General features: G+C 40.2%; 1 protein-coding gene across 1 annotated transcript in view; it reads right to left on the bottom strand.

The window, feature by feature from the left end:
* Nucleotides 1-998: 998 nt before the first annotated feature.
* The window catches only part of INPP5F (inositol polyphosphate-5-phosphatase F), a 59,134-nt gene continuing 37,385 nt past the window's right edge, over nt 999-22,747 (bottom strand). Inside the window, exons 9-20 of the mRNA XM_087725902.1 lie at nt 19,717-19,784; nt 17,874-17,998; nt 17,413-17,490; nt 16,493-16,613; nt 15,262-15,390; nt 14,282-14,399; nt 13,169-13,367; nt 7,444-7,515; nt 7,259-7,332; nt 5,621-5,749; nt 4,646-4,733; nt 999-3,587 (exon numbers count right to left, since the gene is read on the bottom strand). Coding sequence (XP_087582028.1) covers nt 2,432-3,587; nt 4,646-4,733; nt 5,621-5,749; nt 7,259-7,332; nt 7,444-7,515; nt 13,169-13,367; nt 14,282-14,399; nt 15,262-15,390; nt 16,493-16,613; nt 17,413-17,490; nt 17,874-17,998; nt 19,717-19,784 — 2,357 coding nt within the window. The 3' untranslated portion in view covers nt 999-2,431. The remainder of the gene's footprint in view (nt 3,588-4,645; nt 4,734-5,620; nt 5,750-7,258; nt 7,333-7,443; nt 7,516-13,168; nt 13,368-14,281; nt 14,400-15,261; nt 15,391-16,492; nt 16,614-17,412; nt 17,491-17,873; nt 17,999-19,716; nt 19,785-22,747) is intronic.

Raw genomic sequence — 22,747 nt, 5'->3', positions numbered from 1 at the left:
TATCTATATCTTTGACATCTTTATTTAAGCCATCAAAATGGAGATTATTCTTTATGTGTCATACCTACTGATGTTAGCATTGCTAGTTAACTCTTTAATGTGCCAGGATAACCTAAGTTCCTCAACTTGTTTCAGTGGTTATTTTGAATTGTTTTATTTATATTAGATTTTTACAACCCCCGGTATGGCCAAATATGGGAGGAAGATCACTACTTCCATTCTCTGTCCTTCGGCTCATCACAAGAGACCATCACGACAGAAACCCAATATTTTTACTGTTGCCTTTTTGTTACATTTTGTTGTATTTGTGCTGATAAATAAATAAAGGGAGACTAGTATAGATCTATTTCAAGCTATTTAGCTCTCATCAGCTAGCCATAGGTTCGATTCCCAGCAAGGGAATATATATATTGAGTAGCATTTAATGAATATTCATAGGTTGTACTTTCTGAACTTTAGAATAAGCACAAATAACATACAGCAAGGAAAGACACTATAAAGTAAGATTTTGAAGAAATGTGTATCCCGTTACTTTGAATCCTCATAAAGATGAATTTGATCAAACGGTATTTTCAGAATATGTAACTCAGGAACATTAAGCAGGGAAAAAAAGAGTAAACTGTTTTCTGTAAAAAATAACAGTCTAATGTTACCCGAGAAGCAAAATTTTAAATATGACTTATATCAGCTTTTATGACTGATCAGCTAGCAGTCTGATATTTCCAATTCCTTCTACCTTGAAGAAAAGCGATAGAAAGTGTTCATGGTAATTATTTAGACATTCCTTCAATCTGTTACCAAGTACATTAAGATCCTATTTCTCATGGCCCCAGAGAGATCTGTGCAGTTACTCCTCTGACATAATCAAAACAGCATCCTCGGATTATTTTTTAGTAATTACGTTGTTATCCAAAGAATATAGTAAAGATGTCTTAAGGGGGGAAAAACAAGCATAGAAGCAGTTTTAGTCATCTAAATGAATTGACAAAGATCCTTAGTATCTTGAACCATATACGCCAAAATGCATAGTATTTTATTTTTTTATTAAAATAGCTCTTGTTTCCCACATTAAAACAATAGTTTTATTCTAAATATACTTAAATGTATAGATACTCTCAAAAGAACACACACAAAGTATTAATAAATAAATAACAAAATACAAACAGTACAAAAGTATCACACAAAAGACAGCTTAAGTAAGTTATCACTTCTGATATAGTAGACACATTCAGACATATTATAATTGACTCATTAGCTGTTCAGAATACTACATGCAACCTAGCTATAGTACACGTGTACTAACAGAAACCCAACTTCCAGAATAAGGATAATAAGGATGAAGGAACAAGATTGCATTCAGTGTTGTTTCTGCTGCTACATTCTATTGTTCATCTATCACAAGACTCTTGGGCAACAGAATGCTTCTAAAAAATGAGCTAGTATTTAAACATTCATTTCTCTGCTAAAACTGATGTTAAGATTAAGATTAGCTACAGTAACTTCTGAAACACATTGCACTGACCACATTTTAGACAGGAGAATAAGGTAAAGTATTATGGAGGAATATGTTGTCAGTTATTACTGAAGATGATCCCTTGGATATGTTTAGGTAATATCTCCTCATATGGATATATTTTTAATCAGAATTTGATATCAAGCTTAAGAATTTTGCTTTATTCCACAAAAGACTACACTTTAAGAATATGCAACTAGTGTCTTGTAAAATAATGCATTATGGTTACCAGACATATTGATTTTATTTTTAAAAGAGGATTATTATTATTTTCAGCTAGAAAAGCCCTTTCAGCAGTTGCCCTGAAAGCTTTAACAAACATACTTTCAGACACCATAACTACTAAACCAACAGAGGTAGAAAGAAGCAAGGAACTGGTGAAGGAAAGGTAGAATAAATGCCTAGGCATATATTTTTTTAAATACTCCCTCCGCAGTGACCATTTCCTTAGGAATGAAACCTGTTCAAGGAACACAAATGTTTAAAAAATTAAATAAAAAAAATCTGAAGAAAAAATAAATAGAATGCCATCTATGAGTAAAATATTCACTGGTACAGTGCAAGATTAATAAGGTAACAGGTGTTTAGTACCAGATCCTTAATATAAATATTCTACACAAATCTGAAGACTTATAAAAAACTTGCCCCAAAAGATATAATTGTGTATCCGATCACCTAAACAAACAGCATGCACATCAACAATTGCTGTGCAAGTTACTTCTTTAGTATAATTTACTGTCGCTCACTTGCTACAAAACAGTTCTGAAACCTGTTCAAAACCTAACTAATTTTTCTCATCGGTTTCTGTAAACATTGTTACTGGTATTCTTAATAACAATACTCAGTTTGCCCTTCTTCCCTAGAATTTTATGTTACACAATATTTCTTCCAACAGTATATACAATGGAATCTTGAGCTCTAAATCTGAATTATTCGTGTTTGACACTGGGTAAACATTTCTTTCAATTCATTTTGCTGACTTTCATTAATAGTTTCTGGTTCAGCTGGGCTCTTCTGGACTTTAGCCACAGCAAAGTTGATTCCTTGGGTTAAGCCAGCTTGTGTAATGTTAGCTACCTGTGCCATTGAATTGCGTATCTTCGCAAAGGGAGAGACGGCCCTGCTACCATTATTCTCTGCCGGTGAAGGAGTCGCAGGAAACCCTGGCTCAGCTTCAAGAACAATGGATGAGGAGCCTGGGCTTTTAGGAGACTTAAATAAATTCATCTGTTCAACCACTAAATACTGTGGTCCTGTCTCGGAAAACGATACATCCAGTTTAGATGGTCTAGAAGGAGCCTTATTAGTTCCCAAACAATCAGCTGCCCTTGGAGCATTATTGCTAGTATTATGCGCCACTTCTGGGAGTTCTTGAGGACTTCTCTCATATTCTGAAACACTGTTGTTCATCTTGATTTTAGCATCCTGGACAAATCTGTGACAGTAAACATCAATCTGTTTAGTGGTATCTAGTGTTGTATCTTCAGCAGAAAGAGCTTCTTGAAAAGTTTTGCCTTCACGTTCCTTGTTCATTCGGTGTCCAGATTGTGCAGCGTGGATGTCTGAAGGAACAGGGATGCTAATATTGATATCGGTGCTGCTCACAGATTGGGACCGACTACTTAACCGAGGAGCAGATGCAATGATACCACAACTAGGTAAGACATAATCTATCTGCCCGCTCTCTAAAGAGTCCATGAATTGCTGGTCGTCGTCAGATCTGGAATTTGTCAGGAAATCATCTGAATGGAACGAGTCGTTATCAGACGAAATCTCAATGTCCGATTCTATGTTGGCATTAGTATCAGTCATGGCATTTTCCATGGTTTCAAGACTACTGTCGGATTTCCAAAGATTGACTTTCAGATTGGGCTTTAAGAAATTGACTTTCATTTCAGGCTTTGTAAAGTTTCCCAGTTTTCTAAGATTGCTGATATTCACGTTGGATTTGGTTTGTTTCACTTTTTGATTAAGAGATGAAAACTTGTTCATTAAGTAATTCTTCCCCAGGGCCAAAGAACCTCTGTTCTGGGATCTGATCCCAATGATCTCCTCATGTGGTTTGCTGCTCTTCCTGAAAAAAATGAAAAAACCATTAAGTTCCTTTGTTACTTGTACAATAAAAACAGCTGCTTTTGATCCCTTCTTTTATTACACAGAGTGTACCAAAAATCGGGCTTCACAGACAATTTATTACACAAGTTATATTAAATGTTTGAATTGATTAGAGTTAGGGTTACCATTTTCTTTTAAATACACCTTACTCATTTGATGCATGTGACCTTTAAGCATTCCAAGGTACAGTCATATTTTCTCTGCCCCAAAAAAAATATCAATAGAGCATTCTGATTGGCTTAAAGGGCCTGATTGGTGCATCTTGGATATATAATTCCTTTTTTTATTGGGGTTTATTAGTACCGAGGCACTCAGCATCCTCAGTATTGCAAGACAGAATCTTCAGGTAATATAAATATTTAAGAACTTTTTGGAGTCCTTAGCCCCCTCTGAACTTGGAATGTTTTCTTGTAAGTGTTTCAGTATCCAGTTAAGTAACACTCAGTGCTACTCAACCCCAAAAGCAAAGGACCCAAATTTATTTTATTTTATTTACATAAAAGCAGGTAAGTAATGATGCATTAATACTAAAAGATGGCTGGTGTATAGGTAGTCCTCAACTCACAACTATTCCTTTAGCAACCATTAGAAGTTACAATAACACTGAAAAAAGTGACTTACAACCAGTCCTCACATTTACAACCATCGCAGCAGCCCCACAATCATGTGAAAATTCAGGTCCTTGGCAACTGGCGTCTATTTATAATACAATATTGTATTACAATATTTACAATACAACTTCCCCAGCCGGCTTCTGACAAGTGAAGTTAAAGAAGAAAGCTGGATTTGTTTAACAATCATGTGGTTCACTTAACAACTGCAGTAATTTGCTCAACCAATGTGTCAAAAAAGGTAGTAAAATCAGGCGCATTAACAACTGCCCTGCTTAGCCGTTGAAATTCTGGCCTTGATTGTAGCTGTAAGTTGAGGACTATCTGTAATGCATACTACAAGAGTTGTAGCTTAAAGTGAATTAGATGTCAGGGAATTTATGAACATGAAAAAATTAAAGTTCACCTCTCCAGTTTTTTCTCAATAATGGGGACATCTAATCCCATGGCCTGCTTGGTGATTCGCAGCATTTCTGCAATGCACTGAAGAGTGTCTGAAATACAAAGAATCAAGAATTCCTGAAAAGATCATATTTTTCACTACATGCTATGACAGTTTATTTGGATAGATTTGCCGGTTCACCCACAAATGCGCAAACGACAAAAGCGCGCCTGACTAAACCGCGGTGACAAAACCGCAAGTTCTAAAGCGCGCCGACGAATGAGCGCTGAAGCGCGCCAACAGAAGCGCGCTGTAAACCTAAACCTTACCTTAACTTAAATTGCGCTTCTGTCAGCGCGCTGTTGTCGGCGCGTTGATGACATTGCGGTTTTAGCGCCGCGGTTTTGTCGGTGCGCTTTTGGCGTTCGCGCATTTGTCGGGTCACGAGATTTGCCTTCCAAAAATAATGTATGCACTATGTACTACGTACTAAACATAAAAGGTTCATCTTCATTTTACATCAAATGACTCTTATTAAGAAAGATAGGTACTTAAGCATAAAGCAAAAGAATTAAGCTTTTTTTAATTGCAAAGATTCATTTTTATCCTTGACATAAAATAAAAAATCAAGATTTGTACTAGACACATGTTGTAGTACTCATTGGAGTGGTACATCTATTGTCCGAGATATACTTCAAAATGCATGGTAGTGAAAGTATAATTGAAAGTGAAGTATAATTGAAAGGATGCAACTTCTCTTAAATGTGTATGCTGCCCTTTCAGAAACCTCTCTGCTCAAAAATCAGGAGTGGACACAGTTCTGGTGTCAGTAATTCAGTAATTAAATTGGCTAATTAATTTAAAATATAGTTTATTTTCAAGCAAGTTATTCTCTCATTCAACTATTTAAATGCCCCATTTCATTTTCATAGCTAAATTGTAATTGCTCAGAAACATCTAAGTTGATTCTATTCGTTCAAAAAAAAAGTAGATACTTACCTTTTCCATCCTCTTCAGGGCTGCGCACCACAGTTCTAAGCGTATGAAAGTACCCACTTGTATCTTTGTATTTATGATGAAGCCTCATGCATGAGAACTTGGGTTTTCCGAAGAATGTTGGTTCAGGACCTTATTTTAAAAAAGCAGTTAACAATTCAGGAATGCCGAGTCTACTTTTTAAACAACACACTTCGTTATATCCACCAGGAACAAGGACTTTCCTAGTTCAACTGGGATGAAGTACTACTGGGTTCCACTTATCTCTGAACTGTATGCTGTGATTCTGTTCTATAGCTTCAGTTATACACTATTAAAAGATTTAATCCCATGGATTTTGTTGTGTTTTTCTTCCTTATACCAGTGAGTGGTAATAAGTGAACATTGAGGCTCAGGAAAATTTGGTTTATATCTGGTTTAGCAATGAAGCTCACCAATTAGTCAATCTCTCAAATTAAGAGGAGCAAGAATTTTTTTTGTACTTTGAGTTCCCTGGCAAAAGGCAGAATATCAAGAAAACATTTTCATAAAAGCTCACCACCTTTTCTAGAGAATTGCTTTAAAATTTTAAACACAGGGATTCCTCCATAGCATTACATGCATGGAAACAGCCACTGGCAGTAGCGAAATAGGTAAAGAAAAGAAATATCTAGAACAGTTGTTACATGCTATATGGCTGTTCCATGCCACAGCCACCGTTTTATTAAACCCAATACACCTCTCCCCTGTTTTTTTTTCCCCCGTTTGCTCCTTACTCGGCTTCCTTTAGCCTCTGCCATCCTTAAGAGCAGTATTCCTCCGGGTGCCGTCGACCGGACAATGCCGGCTGGCGACCACTCGGGGGAAGAGTCTTTTCTGTAGCTGCTCCGGCTCTGTGGAACGATCTGCCCGCAGAGATCCGGACCCTTCCCACTCTCGCGGCCTTCCAAAAAGCCACCAAAACCTGGGTGTTCCAGCAGTTCTATAAATCGGATCCAACCCCCAGCTAAGCCGAATGTATGTTGTGGTTTTTTTTTTAAACTGTTTTTGTTTCTCTCCCCTATTTGTTACTTTTATTTTATTTCGTATTTGTAAGCTGCCCGGAGTCCTCCAGCATTGGGTGGCATATAAGCTCATTAAATTACGAATTAATTAATTACGAATTATGAATTAGTATATTTCACCTCCCATCCCTTCCCCATGAAAAGGCAGGCAGTTGGCTTATGTTGCTCATAAGGAATTGAGTTCCAAGACCAAAGCATCAACTAAAGGGAAAGGGGGAAGAGAAGGCACTGGGACAACAGTGGACAAATTAGTTCACAGACGACACGGAAGGGGAGCTGAGAGAAAAATGCAGCAGCTTTGCTTAGTCACCTGGTAAGATCCTCCAGAATTTACCTAGGCCACAACCTGGAACAATTAAGATGTTGCTGGATTCACTTCAGCTAATTGCAACCTGCTCAGAACAGTTTGGCTAATTTCAGAGCCACTATTCATGAGTTTGTTTTCTCAAATTGGAAACAAAATATGTGTTCATTTGTTTCATGATAAAGGATTACAATAATTATACAAAAGTTTTTTTCAAATTGTTTTTTTCCCCAATTGCCGATATGCTACAATTGCCCTGGCAAGAAATAGGGATATAGAAAGCAAAATACATACCTATTTCTATCTTCTCCAAATTTTCAAGGCTCAGCCTTTGATACTGATTGACTTTATCTATTTCATCATCATAGCTATAAAGGGGGAAAAAGTGCCGAGAATTAAATCTTCACTGATAGACAAACCCTGGATAATGCAGTTCTGACAACTTTGTCTACAATGTGAAATAAAAAATTATTACTTACTAGGCTACGTAGTATGCAGAGTTAGAAAGTAGAAGAAGAACATCCACATCTCTATGAGTAGCATCAATAAGGCTAAAAATAAAAGGACAGTAGTAACAAAAATGTTGAAGCATAAATCTCATAAAACACTTCTTGAAGATTTTTTCTATTTTGTTGTTAGGATGGAAACATTTATTAATAAATCATAAACCCAGTTCCTGATTCCTGAGCCAAGCAGAAGGAAGCTTCACCTCCTGCCCCACATTCTAAGATTCCCGTTCTAAGCACATTCATCCCACTGGATTCACCTCCCACAGTTCAACTTCACCTTTAACTGCTGAAGAACTACTTTCCTAATATTGATGTCCTCTAGAGAGTAAATGTCCTGAATTATATTATCCTTCATTAACATGCAATACAAATTATTGTTATTCTAGCATCAGCTAAACCCAAGGAGTTGCAATCATGATATAGCACAGTCTCATGTAAAGAGTTAGAAGGGCTGCAACATTATAATGATTTTATTTCCTTCCTTGAAACAAACATTCATGGATGCTAAATCATACAATGAAAAACAAAGTGATTAAAGTACTGCTTAGAAACCACTAACAGCAGAATAAAAAACAGACTAAAACCTGAAGCTTAGAAAATATGAAGGGAAAAGTACTTTCTCTAGCACCATAAAGTAAACACAAGAAAAACTTTCTAGCAAGAATATTCTATAATTGTGTTATGTAAAATATACTTTCCCTAATACCTTTTTACTAAGTCTAAAGATATTGAGTATCCCCTCTACAAAGAATAAATCCTTTGAATATTTTATGCTAAGCAACCAGAATAAGCAACAAAAGACCATTGTACCTACCTGAACGGTCGTTCTCGATGTGCTGCGTGAGAATCCAAAGGAATGGGTTAATTTCGGTCTGGTTGCCTAGAGACTGAATTGAATAAACTTGGCCATGCCTCTCTTTTTCACTCGGCTCATCAGTTTTTTCAATGGAAGACATGGGCGTTTCAAGAGATGACACATTAGATGTCCTGCTAACTGCGATACTCACTTGCCACCTGCGACCCTGGGCCGAAATGTGAATGGGCGGGGTTGGATTTTCACGCAGCGCACTGAGAACGACCGTTCAGGTAAGTACAACGGTCTTTCTCCAGTGCGCTTATTAGAAAATCCAAAGGAATGGGATATGCCTAAGCATACTGACCTAAGGGCGGGTAGATAACTGGTCCAGGGAGCCAGAGTCTGGGTGAACTGCCTGCAGTACCCAACAGCCAAAGGCCGCCTTGGCTGAAGCATAGACATCCAACTTGTAATATTTAATGAAGGACGACAGAGATGACCATGTTGCTGCCCTACAAATCTCGACAGAGGTTTGCATTGCCCAGGCCATGGTCGTGGCTGCACTGTGCGTTGAGTGGGCTATGACGTTCCGGGCCGATGGCCAGCCATGCGCCTCATACACCTTGGCGATATCTTCCAATAGTGGTGGATGAGACTTTGTCCCATAGAACCGGGAAGGAAGGCAAAAGGGCCTCTGATCGTTGAAAGGATGCTGTGTGCTTGATGTAACATTGAAGAGCTTGACACATGTCGAGGTGGTGCCATTTCTGCTCACGGGATGCGCTGGATGAGGACAAAGGTCAGGTAACACCAACTCCTGGGCCCTATGAAACCAGGAGTTGATCTTCGGGAGGAAGGACGAGTCCAGATGGATGATCACTCTATTGGGGTGGAAAATGCAGAGGTCGCTGCGGACTGACAGGGACCCCAAATCCGATACCCGCTGAGCCGAAGTTATGGCCACGAGAAAGGCCACCTTCAAGGTCAGTAACCGAAGACTGATAGAACGGATGGGCTCAAAGGGAGCTAATGTCAAGGCTTCTAACATGATGGGCAGCTCCCACGACGGAAATTGATGGACCGTTGTAGGTCATAGGTTGGCAGCTCCCCTCAGAAAGGCACGAACCCTGGGATGGTATGCCAGGGAGCGGCCCATACCACCATGAAGAACCGTGGAAAGAGCCGCTATCTGTCTTCATAAGGTGTTAGGGGCCAGTCCCCTATCCAGGCCGTCCTGAATGAATTCCAGGACTTGAGGAAGGGAAGCCAATCTTGGGGTGATTCCCAGGGGACGGCACCTGCAGAAAGCTGACCAGGTCATGTTGTACACTCGCGTAGTAGATGGACATCTAGCCATTTGGATGGTACGGATGACATGTGTGGAAAAATTGTCACATCTCAGCTTATTCCCCTCAATGGCCAAAAGGCCAACTAGAGCCACTGAGGGTCTGGATGGAGAAGGGCCCCTTGGGTGAGGATTATCCTATTGTCCAGGATCCTCCAAGGAGGGGCGATGGACAGGCTGGTTAGGTCGGCGAACCAGGACCTGCGGGGCCAGTGGAGGGGCGACTAGCAACACCTCCACTTACTCCGGCAGAATCTTGCGAATCACCCTCAGGATGAGTGGTAGAGGCGGGAACGCATACAACAGTCCCCGGGGCCAGAGGCAGCAGAGAGCGTCAACCCCCTCTGCCCCGGGTGTCTGAAACCTGCTGAATAGCAATAGCAGTAGACTTATATACCGCTTCATAGGCCTTTCAGGCCTCTCTAAGCGGTTTACAGAGAGTCAGCATATTGCCCCCAACAATCTGGGTCCTCATTTTACCCACCTCGGAAGGATGGAAGGCTGAGTCAACCCTGAGCCGGTGAGATTTGAACCGCTGACCTGCTGATCTAGCAGTAGCCTGCAGTGCTGCATTTAACCATTGCGCCACCTTGGCTCTGCTGAAGAACCGAGGTAGATGTGCATTGGCTGGAGATGTAAACAGGTCTACTATCGGGGGCCCAAACCTGCAGGACAGGTCGTGGAAGAGGTCCGGATGGAGATGCCACTCTGCCTGGTCCAGTCGTCCGACTCAGCCAATCCGCTTGCACGTTCGTGGAGCCGGAGATGTGGTCCACCCTGATGGAAAGGTGAGACTCCACCCACAAACAGTGTGCCTGTGCCTCCAACATCAGTGTCTTGGAGTGCGTGCCTCCCTGGTGGTGGATGTGTGCTTTGGCGGCCACATCCGTGAGGATCAACATGTGTGACTCCACCACTAGGTCTCTGAACTCCTGAAGGGCCAGGTGGTCAGCCCAAAGTTCTAGCCAATTGATGTCGTTTGTTAAGTCCTGGGGACTCCAACGTATCTGGGCTACGCAGGAGTGGGTGTGAGCTCCCCAACTGTACAAGCTGGCATCGGTCGTAATTGTGACCCAATCTGGCTCTCTGAAGAGACAACTTTTCAGCAAGGCTGAGGTGGTTCACCAGTAGAGAGAGCAGATCACCTTGGAAGACAGCCGCACCATGATATCTAGAACTCCCTTGTGTCTTCTTTGGTGGAGTAGGAGGAATCACTGGAGCTGCTGTGCGTGAAGTCTGGCCCAGGGAATGATCCCTATGCAAGAGATCAGTTTCCTGAGTAGTGTGTAAAGAACGGAAAGATGCACTGATCTCTGGGTCAGAACCTGGTTTTCCAGGGTCCGGATGCTGGAGTAACGGTCGTGAGACAGAGACACCTGACATTGAACAGTGTCTATTACAGCCCCTAGATGTAACAGTGATGTGGCTGGTAGTAATTGGCTTTTGTCCATATTTACCATAAATCCGTGAAGCTGCAGTGACCGAATTGTCGCTCGAAGGTCTTGGTGGGCCTGCCTTGGAGATGATGACTGTATCAAGATATCGTCAAGATAGCCTTGAAGTCTGATGGGAAGCAGCTTTGTGAATGTCCTTGGGACCGACAAGAGGCCAAATGGCAGGGCCCAGTATTGGAAATGGCGTCCTGCATAAGTGAATCATAGAAACTTCCAGTGTGAGTGACGAAGAGGCACATGAAGGTATGCCTCTACCGATGTTATGTAATCTTCCTGGTGAATGCAGCCCAAGATGGTTTACAATGACTGCATTTTGAAACGCTTGTATGCCAGGTATACGTTCAGCCTCTTGAGATCCAGGATTGCTCTCCACCACCACCCCCCGGAGTTCTTGGGTGTTAAGAACAGAATAGAGTAAAATCCCGTCCGCTCTTGACCTGAAGGGACCAGTTCGATGGTGCAAATATTCAGAAGGTGATGGATTTCGGTGTTCATGAGAGCCCTCATGACCCAACACCTTGGAATGGAGCAATGAACAAACCGTCTTGGGGGGGTGGTGGACAGAAAGTCTAGAGTGAGGCTGATCCGTATGGTCTGGAGAACCCAAGCGTCCGAGGTTGACTGATCCCATTGGTCGACAAAGTGAGTGAGTCAACCACCAATGGGAATACCAACCTGGGAGTCAGTGGTACCGACGGAAGGGTCAGTAGCCGGAGCCTCGGCCTCCATGTCTGGTCTGGGACTGCTGATGCTGCTGGGGCTGCTGCTGTTGCCTGCCCGTCCTGAAATCCGGACCTGTCCTGGTGTCTATCTGATCCCTGGTAATAGGATCTCTGATATTGGGGTCCAGTGAACCCCGAGTCCCCCCAAAAGGGCTGCCGGCGGGAGTATGGTTGAGCTCTGCAGTCCGCCCATCTCTGAACAGAGGGAAGCATTTTATTTTTATCTTGTTCTCTTTGGAAGCCGGCTCGCAATGTGGCTCTCGGCACTTTAAAATGGCCGACTCTGCTCAGGAACCTAATTGGCGCTGAGGAACAATGGCCAGCCAATCAAATACAGCCAATCAACGATCCGTATTTTCAGGCACAGCCCCCACGCGCGCAATTTGAAATCCAGACCAAAATGGTGGCTCTGCAAGTCCGAAGCGGTAAAGGCAGCAGTGATGGGAGGATGGTGCACCAAGCCTCCAAGAGCAGACAGAAGGGCTCGAGAATGGCACACCAAACTCACGGCCCTCGGAACCAGGCAGCAATCGAGAACGGACTAGCCTGAATGATCAGGCAGAAGCATCCGAGCACATACGCCCTCCCCTGGAGGGGAAAAACCTCGCCAGTGATTCTTGCCGGCAGACCGGGCTAACCAGCATGCCCGCCAAGCAAGCAAATTACAGATTAATCTAAATAAATAAAGAAATTTAATACCTGAGACTGCTAAGAAGAATCCAAAGGAAAACCTTCTTAAAGGTACAGGAGAAAATGTGGATACGTCTCTTTAGGCAGACTGAATTGAAAAAACTGATAAGCCGAGTGAAAAAGAGAGGCGTGGCCAAGTTTTTTCAATTCAGTCTCTAGGCAACCAGACCAAAATTAACCCATTCCTTTGGATTCTCTAAGCAGCGCACTGGAGAATAAATAAATCTCAGCAGTACATCAGCATAAACAGACCATCAGTATAAAGATCCCAAATTTTAAAGTTCTTTAAAGGTCAAAAACTTTGATTATCCTATTTTGAATCCACTTGACATTTCAAAATTTGTAATGGCTATTACTAAAATTTCTATGAGTGAAATCAGTATTGTATATGATACAGTTACATAAAAGTACCAACCATTCTGAAAAAATAATTATAAAAAATTCTATCTGCCTAACGCTGAAAATGGTAAGATTTTGATTTTATATAAATTCTTACATTAATCTGCTGTTTTTGTTCGTCAACAGTATACATATTATCACCTTTCTTACTCTACTCCCTTGGAATTCATAATAAATTGCAAAAAAGAGAATTATTACAATTCATATGTTTTATTCTCACAATTTGTCTTAGGGACAAATTGTGGAAAAACGTAGAATTTTATAATTAAATATTTTAGACTCTGCATACCTGGGGTCGCAGTCAATCAGTGCCCAACCACCATGAAATTTTTCATCGTCTGGTAAAAGCAATTTCATGTAACTCTGCAATAATTGGCTAATCAATTCCTGGTGAGTCCTCAAATTTCCCTTGTGCAAGGCTTCATGCTCTTTTTCTTTGGTGAATATGGAATAGAGATCTTCTGTCACAGGAATACCCTGCATTAAATCTAGACAAACAGAGAGTGCATACATGATTAAATGAGAGCAAGGCACAGAAAACAGTTGCACCATGAAAATTCAGTTTCTAAATATTCAATATAATAAAAATAGTGCTTAATTGTTGATGGAGGAAGATAGGCTCCTTCCTTACCATTTGTCGTGCTTTTCTAACCTCCAAATCAGAACTTGGACATAGCTGGAGAAAATCTGGGGCATAGTTATATCTTCCTTTCAGCCATATTTGGAAAAAATAATATCAATGCAACTTAAAAATAAATATGCTAATATTAGAAGGGATTTGTTTTAATATTTCAAGAAGAATCAGCTAACAATGAACCAATCAAAACTATATTTAAATAACATGATACATGTATATACATGCATATCAACATCACGGATTACAAGGAAGTGAAATGAAGAAAAAAAGATTTGTTTAGTTTAGTTTAGTTTAGGTTTATTTGTATGCTGCCCTTCTCCAGGAGGGACTCAGGGCGGCGAACAACTCAAAGGGGAAAGGGAACATAAACAACAGTACACATAATTAAAATGCACGAAAATCACACAGCCATACCAGTCGAGAGGGGAGGGGAACTCATCAACCCCAGGCCTGTTGGCCCAGCCAGGTTTTGACGGCTTTCCAGAAGGCCTGGAGAGAGGTTAGGGTCTGGATCTCCGCGGGGAGTTCATTCCAAAGGGCCGGAGCTGCTACAGAGAAGGCCCTCCCCCGGGTAGTAGCCAGATGGCATTGGCTGGTGGACGGAACCCGGAGGAGGCCGACCCTGTGAGATCTGACAGGTCTTTGGGAGGTAATTAGTCATGAAGAGCCAATTAGGAATGATGAGGAATATACCCAGTGCTTTGTTCATTCATGAATAACACAATACTTTATCTATTTAGTGTAAAATGGAGGCAACTGTCTTACCTATGACTGCTTGTCTATAAGCATCTCTGAAGCGGTTTAAGTAGTATCTATTTGCAGAGTTAACACCATCTTTCATAACTCCTGCCAGCTTCCTTTCACCAGTCCTTGTGAAGTCACCCTATTATATAAAATGTATCTCTGAATATTCAATGTGCAATTTAGATATCATTTAGAAAAAGTTCTTCTTTCAATATTGAATAGCTCTGCAGCTTCACTTTTGGGCCTTCAAAACATTCCTCAAATTGGGTTGCCTTGTTAACAAAAATTAGTGCTGGAAAGGAATGTGTTAAAGTTCTTCAAACCCAAATATATCCCTATTTACCCTGAAAACAGCACCACCAGCCCATAAATTCTCCAAATAATCAATATAATACATAAATGCACAGTGGCTATATTCACACAACATATTTAAGCAAGCCAATTTAAGAACAAGAGATTGCAAATGTAAACACTAGAATGAACAACTATGATTTGTTTGCATGTATAGTCATCAGAACATATTACATGTTCAATATTTTATGCAAACAAGGAAAAAAGAGTAAGTCTGGTAAATAAGCACATTCAATATAAAAATGAATACATCTTTGCTAGATTCACATAGAATGCTAAATCATATTGTTTTAAGGTTTGTTTTATTTTGGTTTAGTATTCCAAGCCAATGGAATTAATAAATCATAATTTCTGCTTTTGTGTAATGTATAAACACAGCCCTTCTATATTCCTATTGACTTTGGTATATGACTCATTTTGCTTTTATGCAATAAAATGAAAAAAAACCTTTTGCAAAAGAAAGTAACAAAAATTATAAACGCTGAACTGAAATTGTGCAAAACAATTTGTCTAATGTGCCATATAGCACAGACAGGGCTGAGTCTTTTATCCATATATTTATAAAACATTGTACATTCAAAATATAAGATACATGCTTATTCATGAAGAATGTTCTTTCCTTTTCTTTTTATCAAAAGAAAAATATTTACCTTTAAAGCTGCTGTTCCAGCATATTGTCTGCTTATGGCATCACCGTTGTTAGCCCATATGATCTGATAAATTCTATTGCATTTCACTGGCAATGCTTGTTCTGGGGGCATCACTCCTAATTTTTTTAGCTGAAATTTAAAAGTATGTATTATTAATGGTCATTTTTTAATTGAAAACTATAAAATGAAAAATAAAATGAAAACTTCCAACCAGTCTTCTCTTATCCAATTACATCCAAATATATCAGGTAACAATTCGCTTTACGTGATAAAAGTTATAGTTTAATATATACAGAGGGCACCAAATGGAGGAAAGCTTTCTGTGCTCTTATAACAATTTTTAGATGAAATCTTCCAAACCTGTTGATCTCCGGGTGCGCTTCAAGGTGCTACTTACCACCCATAAAGCCCTCCATGGTAGTGGATCTGAGTACTTGAGAGACCGCCTCCTGCCAATTACCTCCCTACGACCTATTAGATCACACAGATTAGGCCTCCTCCGAGTTCCATCTGCCAGTCAGTGTCGACTGGCAACTACGCGGAGGAGAGCCTTTTCAGTAGTAGCTCCGACCCTTTGGAACGATCTCCCCGTGGAGATTCGCACCCTCACCACCGTCCAGACCTTCCGCACAGCCCTCAAGACCTGGCTATCCCGTCAGGCCTGGGGATAAAGATTCTAATCCGTCCCCACCCGAATGATGAATGAATGTTCTGTTCTATTTTTACTTATGTACTGTCTCATGTCTTGTCTTGTATTCCCCTCCCCACAAATTGTAAGCCGCCCTGAGTCCCCTCAGGGAAAAGGGCGGCCTATAAATAATAAACAAACAAACTCAAACAAACTCAAACGATCCTTACTATACTATTTTCTAGAAATAATGAGATCCTGTTACTGAAAATGTGTATTCATTGCAAGTTCCTTATTTCGTTTTCCTCTTTAATAGGGGACTTTGTACTTAATTTGCATGACCAGGCTAAAATCAAAAAAGGGACTTTTAATTCATTTATTGAAAAGCGTCAGTGTAAAGGTACATTTAAATTTTGAATTTTAGCATTATCTATACAACTTCTAGAAAAAAAAATTCCAGCACTACTATAGCTATTTTTCTTCAGTAAGTTCAGCTCTTCTATAAGAATTATTCGGAAGCAATTTAAAGATAAGCAGACTTTCCCAAATCCCCATACTAAGTGTTTTCTTTAAGGGCAATCACTATAGTTTACATTGTTGTACCTGCTGTTCCATAACGGCGCGAGCAATTGCTGCTTGAACAACATTGGTTCGATCCAGACAATCCATACAGTTGACACGGAAAATTCCTTCCTGTTTACAAATTACACCAGCTTGGTCCACCCTTCCAAAAAAGCGACATAAAATAATTGAAAAACTTTTATTTAAATGGCTATTCTCTACATGCACACACACGGACGCACATACACACACACACAGGTACTTAACTGCTTGGAAACTCATTGAGTTTGGTATTCAACACATTTTGTCATTCTGTTTGGCACTCAATGCACAAGTCGGAACTTGTCGATGTCAGCTACTTTGTGACTCATATTATTTCTTACGGGATAAATTTTTTTGGTACTCATTGTTTTTGGTTTTCATCATATCTCCCAGAACCAATCAACAATGAGTAGGTACCACAGCATATATTTATATTCTTATTGTATAATATAAAACAGCTTTTGGTCCTTACATACAGTCTGTTACTCATAGTGTTAATCATATCAAGTCCCAACAAATCTGTGTTTGCAGAATCTCTCATCTACATGGAAAACTCCGGCCCTTTGGAATGAACTCCCCGCGGAGATTCGGACCCTCACCTCTCTCCAGGCCTTCTGGAAAGCCGTCAAAACCTGGCTGTGCCGGCAGGCCTGGGGTTGATGAGTTGCCCTCCCCTCTCGACTTGTATGGCTGTATGACTCTTGTGTATTTTAATTACATGTATTGTGTTTGTATCCACTTTCCCCTTTTGAGTTGTTCGCCGCCCTGAGTCCCTCCCGGAGAAGGGCGGCATACAAATAAACTAAATCTTAAATCTTAAAACAGAAAGCTCTGAATGAAAATTGTTTCAGAGATGCATCTTGCCTTGTACTTGCCAAGCCTTCCCCTCATTCCTGATCCAAGCCACAAAGGATACCTACCAGCACCACTTTACATCGGTGATTATGTCAGAAATGGCATCCGTAAGGGTCTGAACGTTTTCAAACTTCATTCCACGGCTAAAAAGTAGAAAGAAGACACAGTTTGCTGTAATTTTTTATTGTACTAAAAGAATATTCTGCTTATTACACAGAATCTGAAAAAAAAAATCCCCATGTTTTTTTCCCTTTTTTGACAATCTACCAAATAACGATGGACCGCTGCACCCTAATTTTAATATATACATATATGCACACACATAAGAAAATACATTGTTTATTAAGGAACATTTTTTTTAAAAAAAAAAAGAAGTTTACAAAAGCCTTTCACCCAGGAAAACTCTCGTGGGAAACCCCCATATCTTAGCTATGAAGAACTTCTATCATGTATCATATAATATCAACTATAGCAATAGCCTGAACATTCCAATATTTGTTAGGTTACGTTTGTTTCCTAGTCTTACCAATGTTCATGGAAATCAAATGAAACATATGTGAGGCTTGGATTATTATACAATAAAACTTGCTTAAGGTAAGCATCGCCAATAATTTTTTCTCGTCCAGCCTGGTCCACTAGGTTAATGATAATCTGTTTAAAGATAGGAAAATATAAAAACATGTTTTAAAATATGAATGTGCATGTCTTAATTCCACTTGGAAGTACAGGAGAAGCTGTTCTTATTTTAATTTTTAAGGGCTTGTTTTCTAAATGACTGCTAAGAAGCATTCAATCAATGAATATTAAAAGCTTCACCAATTTTTTAAAAATCATATTTAATCTCACATTTTATCTCAGTCAGAAGAAATGCACTAAATGGACAGTCATGTTCACTAAATGCTTCACTCTAAACTAGTGTTTCTCAATTTTGGCAGCTTTAAGATGGGTGAACCCATGCACCCTGACTGAGGAATTCTGGGAGTTGAAGTCCATCCATCTTAAAGTGACAAGAGTTGAGAAACACTGCCTTAAAGGGATACATTTTTGTTTATGTAACATGAGAAATTAAGCTTTTGCCTCTTCAGTTTCTAGAAATGTTTGCCCCAGAAAACTCCTATAACTAGTGATAGGACAGAAATGCAGGAGATATGGGAATATTCAGCAACTCCCAGCTGCCTCACCAAATATAAGTCAAAATGCTTTCCACTAACACAAAACCACCATTAGAGACAACCCAGAATTACTTGGTAAGCAATTTTTTATAATTCACAAAGTACTGGATATTGCCAAAATCTTTTCTCTTTTTCCAAAATACTAAAGCACAGTATAGGTAGTCCATGACTTATGACCTCATTTGGGACTGAAATTTTGGTTACTTAAGTCAGTGTTTCCCAACCTTGGCAACTTGAAGATGTCCGGACTTCAACTCCCAGAATTCCCCAGCCAGCGAATGCTGGCTGGGGAATTCTGGGAGTTGAAGTCCGGACATCTTCAAGTTGCCAAGGTTGGGAAACACTGACTTAAGTGATATGGTCATTAAGCGAGTTATTATTTATATGTTTATTTGATTACTTATTTATTATTTATTTACTGAATTTATATTGCTGCCTATTCGCCCATGGCGACTCAACGAGGCTTACAGAATATAAACCCACATTTAAAACAATAAAACTAATAAAAAGAATCAAATTAATTAATATAGTATAATATAATAAAATCACCCCTCACCCCCTGCCCCGGCAATAGCAGATCACGAGCCATTTAATTAATGGGCTCCATCCCGCTCTGGGTTCCCCAGGCCCGCTGGCAGAACCAGGCCTTCGGTGCCTTCCGGAAGAGTATTAGAGTGCGAGACGTTCTAATCTCTGGGTTAATTATGTTCCAGAGAGAGGGAGCCAGCATGGAGAAGGCTCTTCTTCTGGGTCCCACCAGGTGTATCCCGCTCGGAAATGGGACCCGCAATATTCCCTGCCTCCCCAAAACCATGACCAATTTTACTGAGGTTGTTAAGGAAATCAGTGCTATCATTACCCTAATCACACTGGCATTAAGTGACTTCATCTTCCCGAACTGACTGTGCTTATTGGAAGCCAACTCAGAAAGCCGCAAATCACAATCATGAGATTGGAAGACTCTGCAGCTTTCATAAATGCTAGCTAGTTGCCAAGCACCTAAATTATGATCAAGTAAGCATCGAGGTGGTGCGACATTTGTAACTTGAAAGACAGGTTGTAAGTCACTTTTTTGAGACAACTGGAACTTTGAACCATTGTTAAATGAACAATTGTAAGCTGAGGACTACCTGTACTGTATAAAATTGCAAAATCACCAGGAGTTTCCATTAGATCTTATAAGATGGTGAAGCCTACCTGTTTTTTATAAATGTTTAATTGTTCTTCAAAATGTGCACAGAAGTAAGTAACGGTTTCCTTCTCACCTACAAAAGAAAGGTATATTGGTTGATTGCTCCTTTGAGATGTTTCCATGAAAAGCAGCAATATTAGATTGGAACAGCATATCACTGGACTGAATTAGAGATGTAATTAAGGTATTTTAAAGAATTATTATAGATTCTAGAATTCAGTGCAATAATATTTAGAAATAATTATTAAGAAATGTATGTCACAAATAAATAATGGAAAATCTTTTTGTAGCTACACATTTTTAACTGCAGTTTTTTTTTTAATGTTGGTCTGTGTGTATAAGTTTTTAGGAGACTATGAGGCAGCATGCCAGTTGAATACATCAATTACAACTGCCAAATCACTTTACAACACTCACATACTGCCAAAATTCAGCAAAATAACTACATTATAGTAAAGCAATTTTTCTTTTAAAAAAATTAGTAGCAGAAAGAGACCTCAGCAGCAGCCCAGGAGACTGGCAAGTTGATGTGGTCCTCTGACCCACTACAATACTGTCCCACAAATATCATCCTTTCAAGAGGTTTTCATGGCACAGGTATATCAACAACCACAATTTAAAAACTGGACAGGACTAGGACATATTTGGGAAAGCAGTTTCAGAGTTTAAGGAGTGAAAGAATTGCCTTAAACATTTGAAGAACCTAAAGCAGCCATTTTGGCACTTAACTTCACCTATCTCCCCAAAGCAAAATTTCCAAATGTTTGCTCCCTCAATCTTACACCCCAAAAATGACACTGATGGGGCTGTGTTTGATTATATACCATTAATGTTAGAGATAGAAAATATTTGGAGAAACGTCTTTTTCTTCAGAGACCAGAAAGAATGTCCTGCCATCATTGGAGAACCATGAAAGGTCTTCCATTATTACGTTGGTCCCTTTCAAACACTCGATAAAATCCATCTTTTTTTTTATTAAAAGTTTTTTTATTTTAAATTTTCAAAACAAACACAACACAAAGAATCCTCCTTCTTTACATGCTGTAGAAAGTGTATCAGTTGGTTACAAAAAGCTTTCGTGCGTCTCTTCCACTGTCGTCACAAAATTCATATTAACTCAAGTATTTTAAATCAGATATTTTTATACATATTACCATCATCATACCTCCATTTTCATTTCGCTATAATTGTTTAAACATCCTTCATCATAAAATGTACCAAGATTTAAAACCTGACCACATACTGGCATTTCATTTGTTATTTCTAATATCCTCCAATAACACTATATCCTTATGGCCTATTCTGACTAAACATCAATATTATTTAGTAACAAAAATTTCTAATCCTCCTTTCCAAATCACTGTTTACAATTTACATCCAATTTCCTTATGTTGTACCTATACATATATATATACATTGTTATCATTATCCCTCCTTCATTTAACTCTATCCATTATCATAGCATTTCCCCCCCCAAAAAAATCAAAACGTAGCTAAATTCAACTTAGTTCTTTTGTAGTAACCTTTATATATAACCAAATAATTTCTAATCTTCCTTTCATAGGTACCATTCAATATTCATATACAAATACTACTTGTCATATCAATACATATGTATACATTATCATTATCAGTTGTTTATTTAACCATATCTATTGTCACTAAATTTCACTAAATTTAACTAGTTTTAAATTATACACTTTCATCTATCTACCTGTATCTTTCCAGTAGCAAAACAATCTCACGTCTTCTGCCATTTGTGGTATCAGTCATCTAATCATCTCCTTAATCAAATTTGCATGGACTCCTCTTTGCAACCCATTGCTTATTGAGTCATTTTTTTTTTTTGAGTCATTTTATTAAGACTTATAGGCCGCCCTTCTCCCTGAGGGGACTCAGGGCGGCTTACATCATAAAGGAAGGGTGTGCAGCAACAAGGGACAAACAATAAGTGACCAAAAATAAAATGGTAAAACCACAACATGCATTCAACAGTCAACACTCGGGCGGGTAAATTGGAACCTATCCCCAGGCCTGCTGGGAGAGCCAGGTCTTGAGGGCTGTGCGGAAGGTCTGGATGGTGGTGAGGGTACGAATCTCGACGGGGAGGTCGTTCCACAGGGTCGGAGCTGCAACAGAAAAGGCTCTCCTCCGTGTAGTCGCCAGTCGACATTGACTGGCGGATGGAATCCGGAGGAGGCCCAGCCTGTGTGATCTAATCGGTCGGAGGGAGGTAATCGGCAGAAGGCGGTCTCTCAAGTATCCAGATCCACTACCATGGAGTGCTTTAAAGGTGGTCATCAGTACCCTGAAGCGCACCCGGAGACCGACAGGTAGCCAGTGCAGCTTGCGGAGGATGGGTGTAATGTGGGCGAACCGCGGTGCGCCCACTATCACTCGCGCGGCTGCATTCTGGACTAACTGCAGTCTCCGGATGCTCTTCAAGGGCAACCCCATGTAGAGCCCATTGCAGTATTCCAGCCTAGAGATCACAAGGGCTCGAGTGACTGTTGCGAGAGCCTCCCGGTTCAGGTAGGGCCGCAACTGTCGGACCAGGCGAACCTGGGCAAATGCCCCCCTGGTCACAGCCGACAGCTGATGGTCGAAAGTCAGCTGTGAATCCAGGAGGACTCCTAAGTTACGGACCCTGTCTGAGGGGTATAAAATTTGACCCCCCAGCCTGAGTGTTGGAATGTCAGCCAAATTATTGGGAGGGAAGCACAACAGCCACTCGGTCTTGTCCGGGTTGAGTACCAGTTTGTTAGCGCTCATCCAGCTCTTAACGGCCTCAAGGCCCTGGCTCATCACGTCCACCGCTTCATTGAGTTGGCACGGGGCGGACAGATACAATTGTGTATCGTCCGCGTATTGGTGGTATTTTATCCCGTGCCTCCGAATGATCTCGCCCAGCGGTTTCATGTATATGTTAAATAGTAGGGGGGATAAGACCGAACCCTGCGGCACCCCATATGTTAGGGGTCTCAGGGACGATCTCTGCCCCCCGACCAACACCGACTGCGACCTGTCCGAGAGGTA

The sequence above is a fragment of the Thamnophis sirtalis genome, unplaced genomic scaffold (genome assembly GCF_051295495.1).
Source record: "Thamnophis sirtalis isolate CommonGarterSnake01/CBP01778 unplaced genomic scaffold, rThaSir2_p1.2 scaffold_11, whole genome shotgun sequence".
In the NCBI taxonomy this organism is placed as follows: Eukaryota; Metazoa; Chordata; class Lepidosauria; order Squamata; family Natricidae; genus Thamnophis; species Thamnophis sirtalis.
This window is presented reverse-complemented; position numbering and strand designations above follow the sequence as displayed.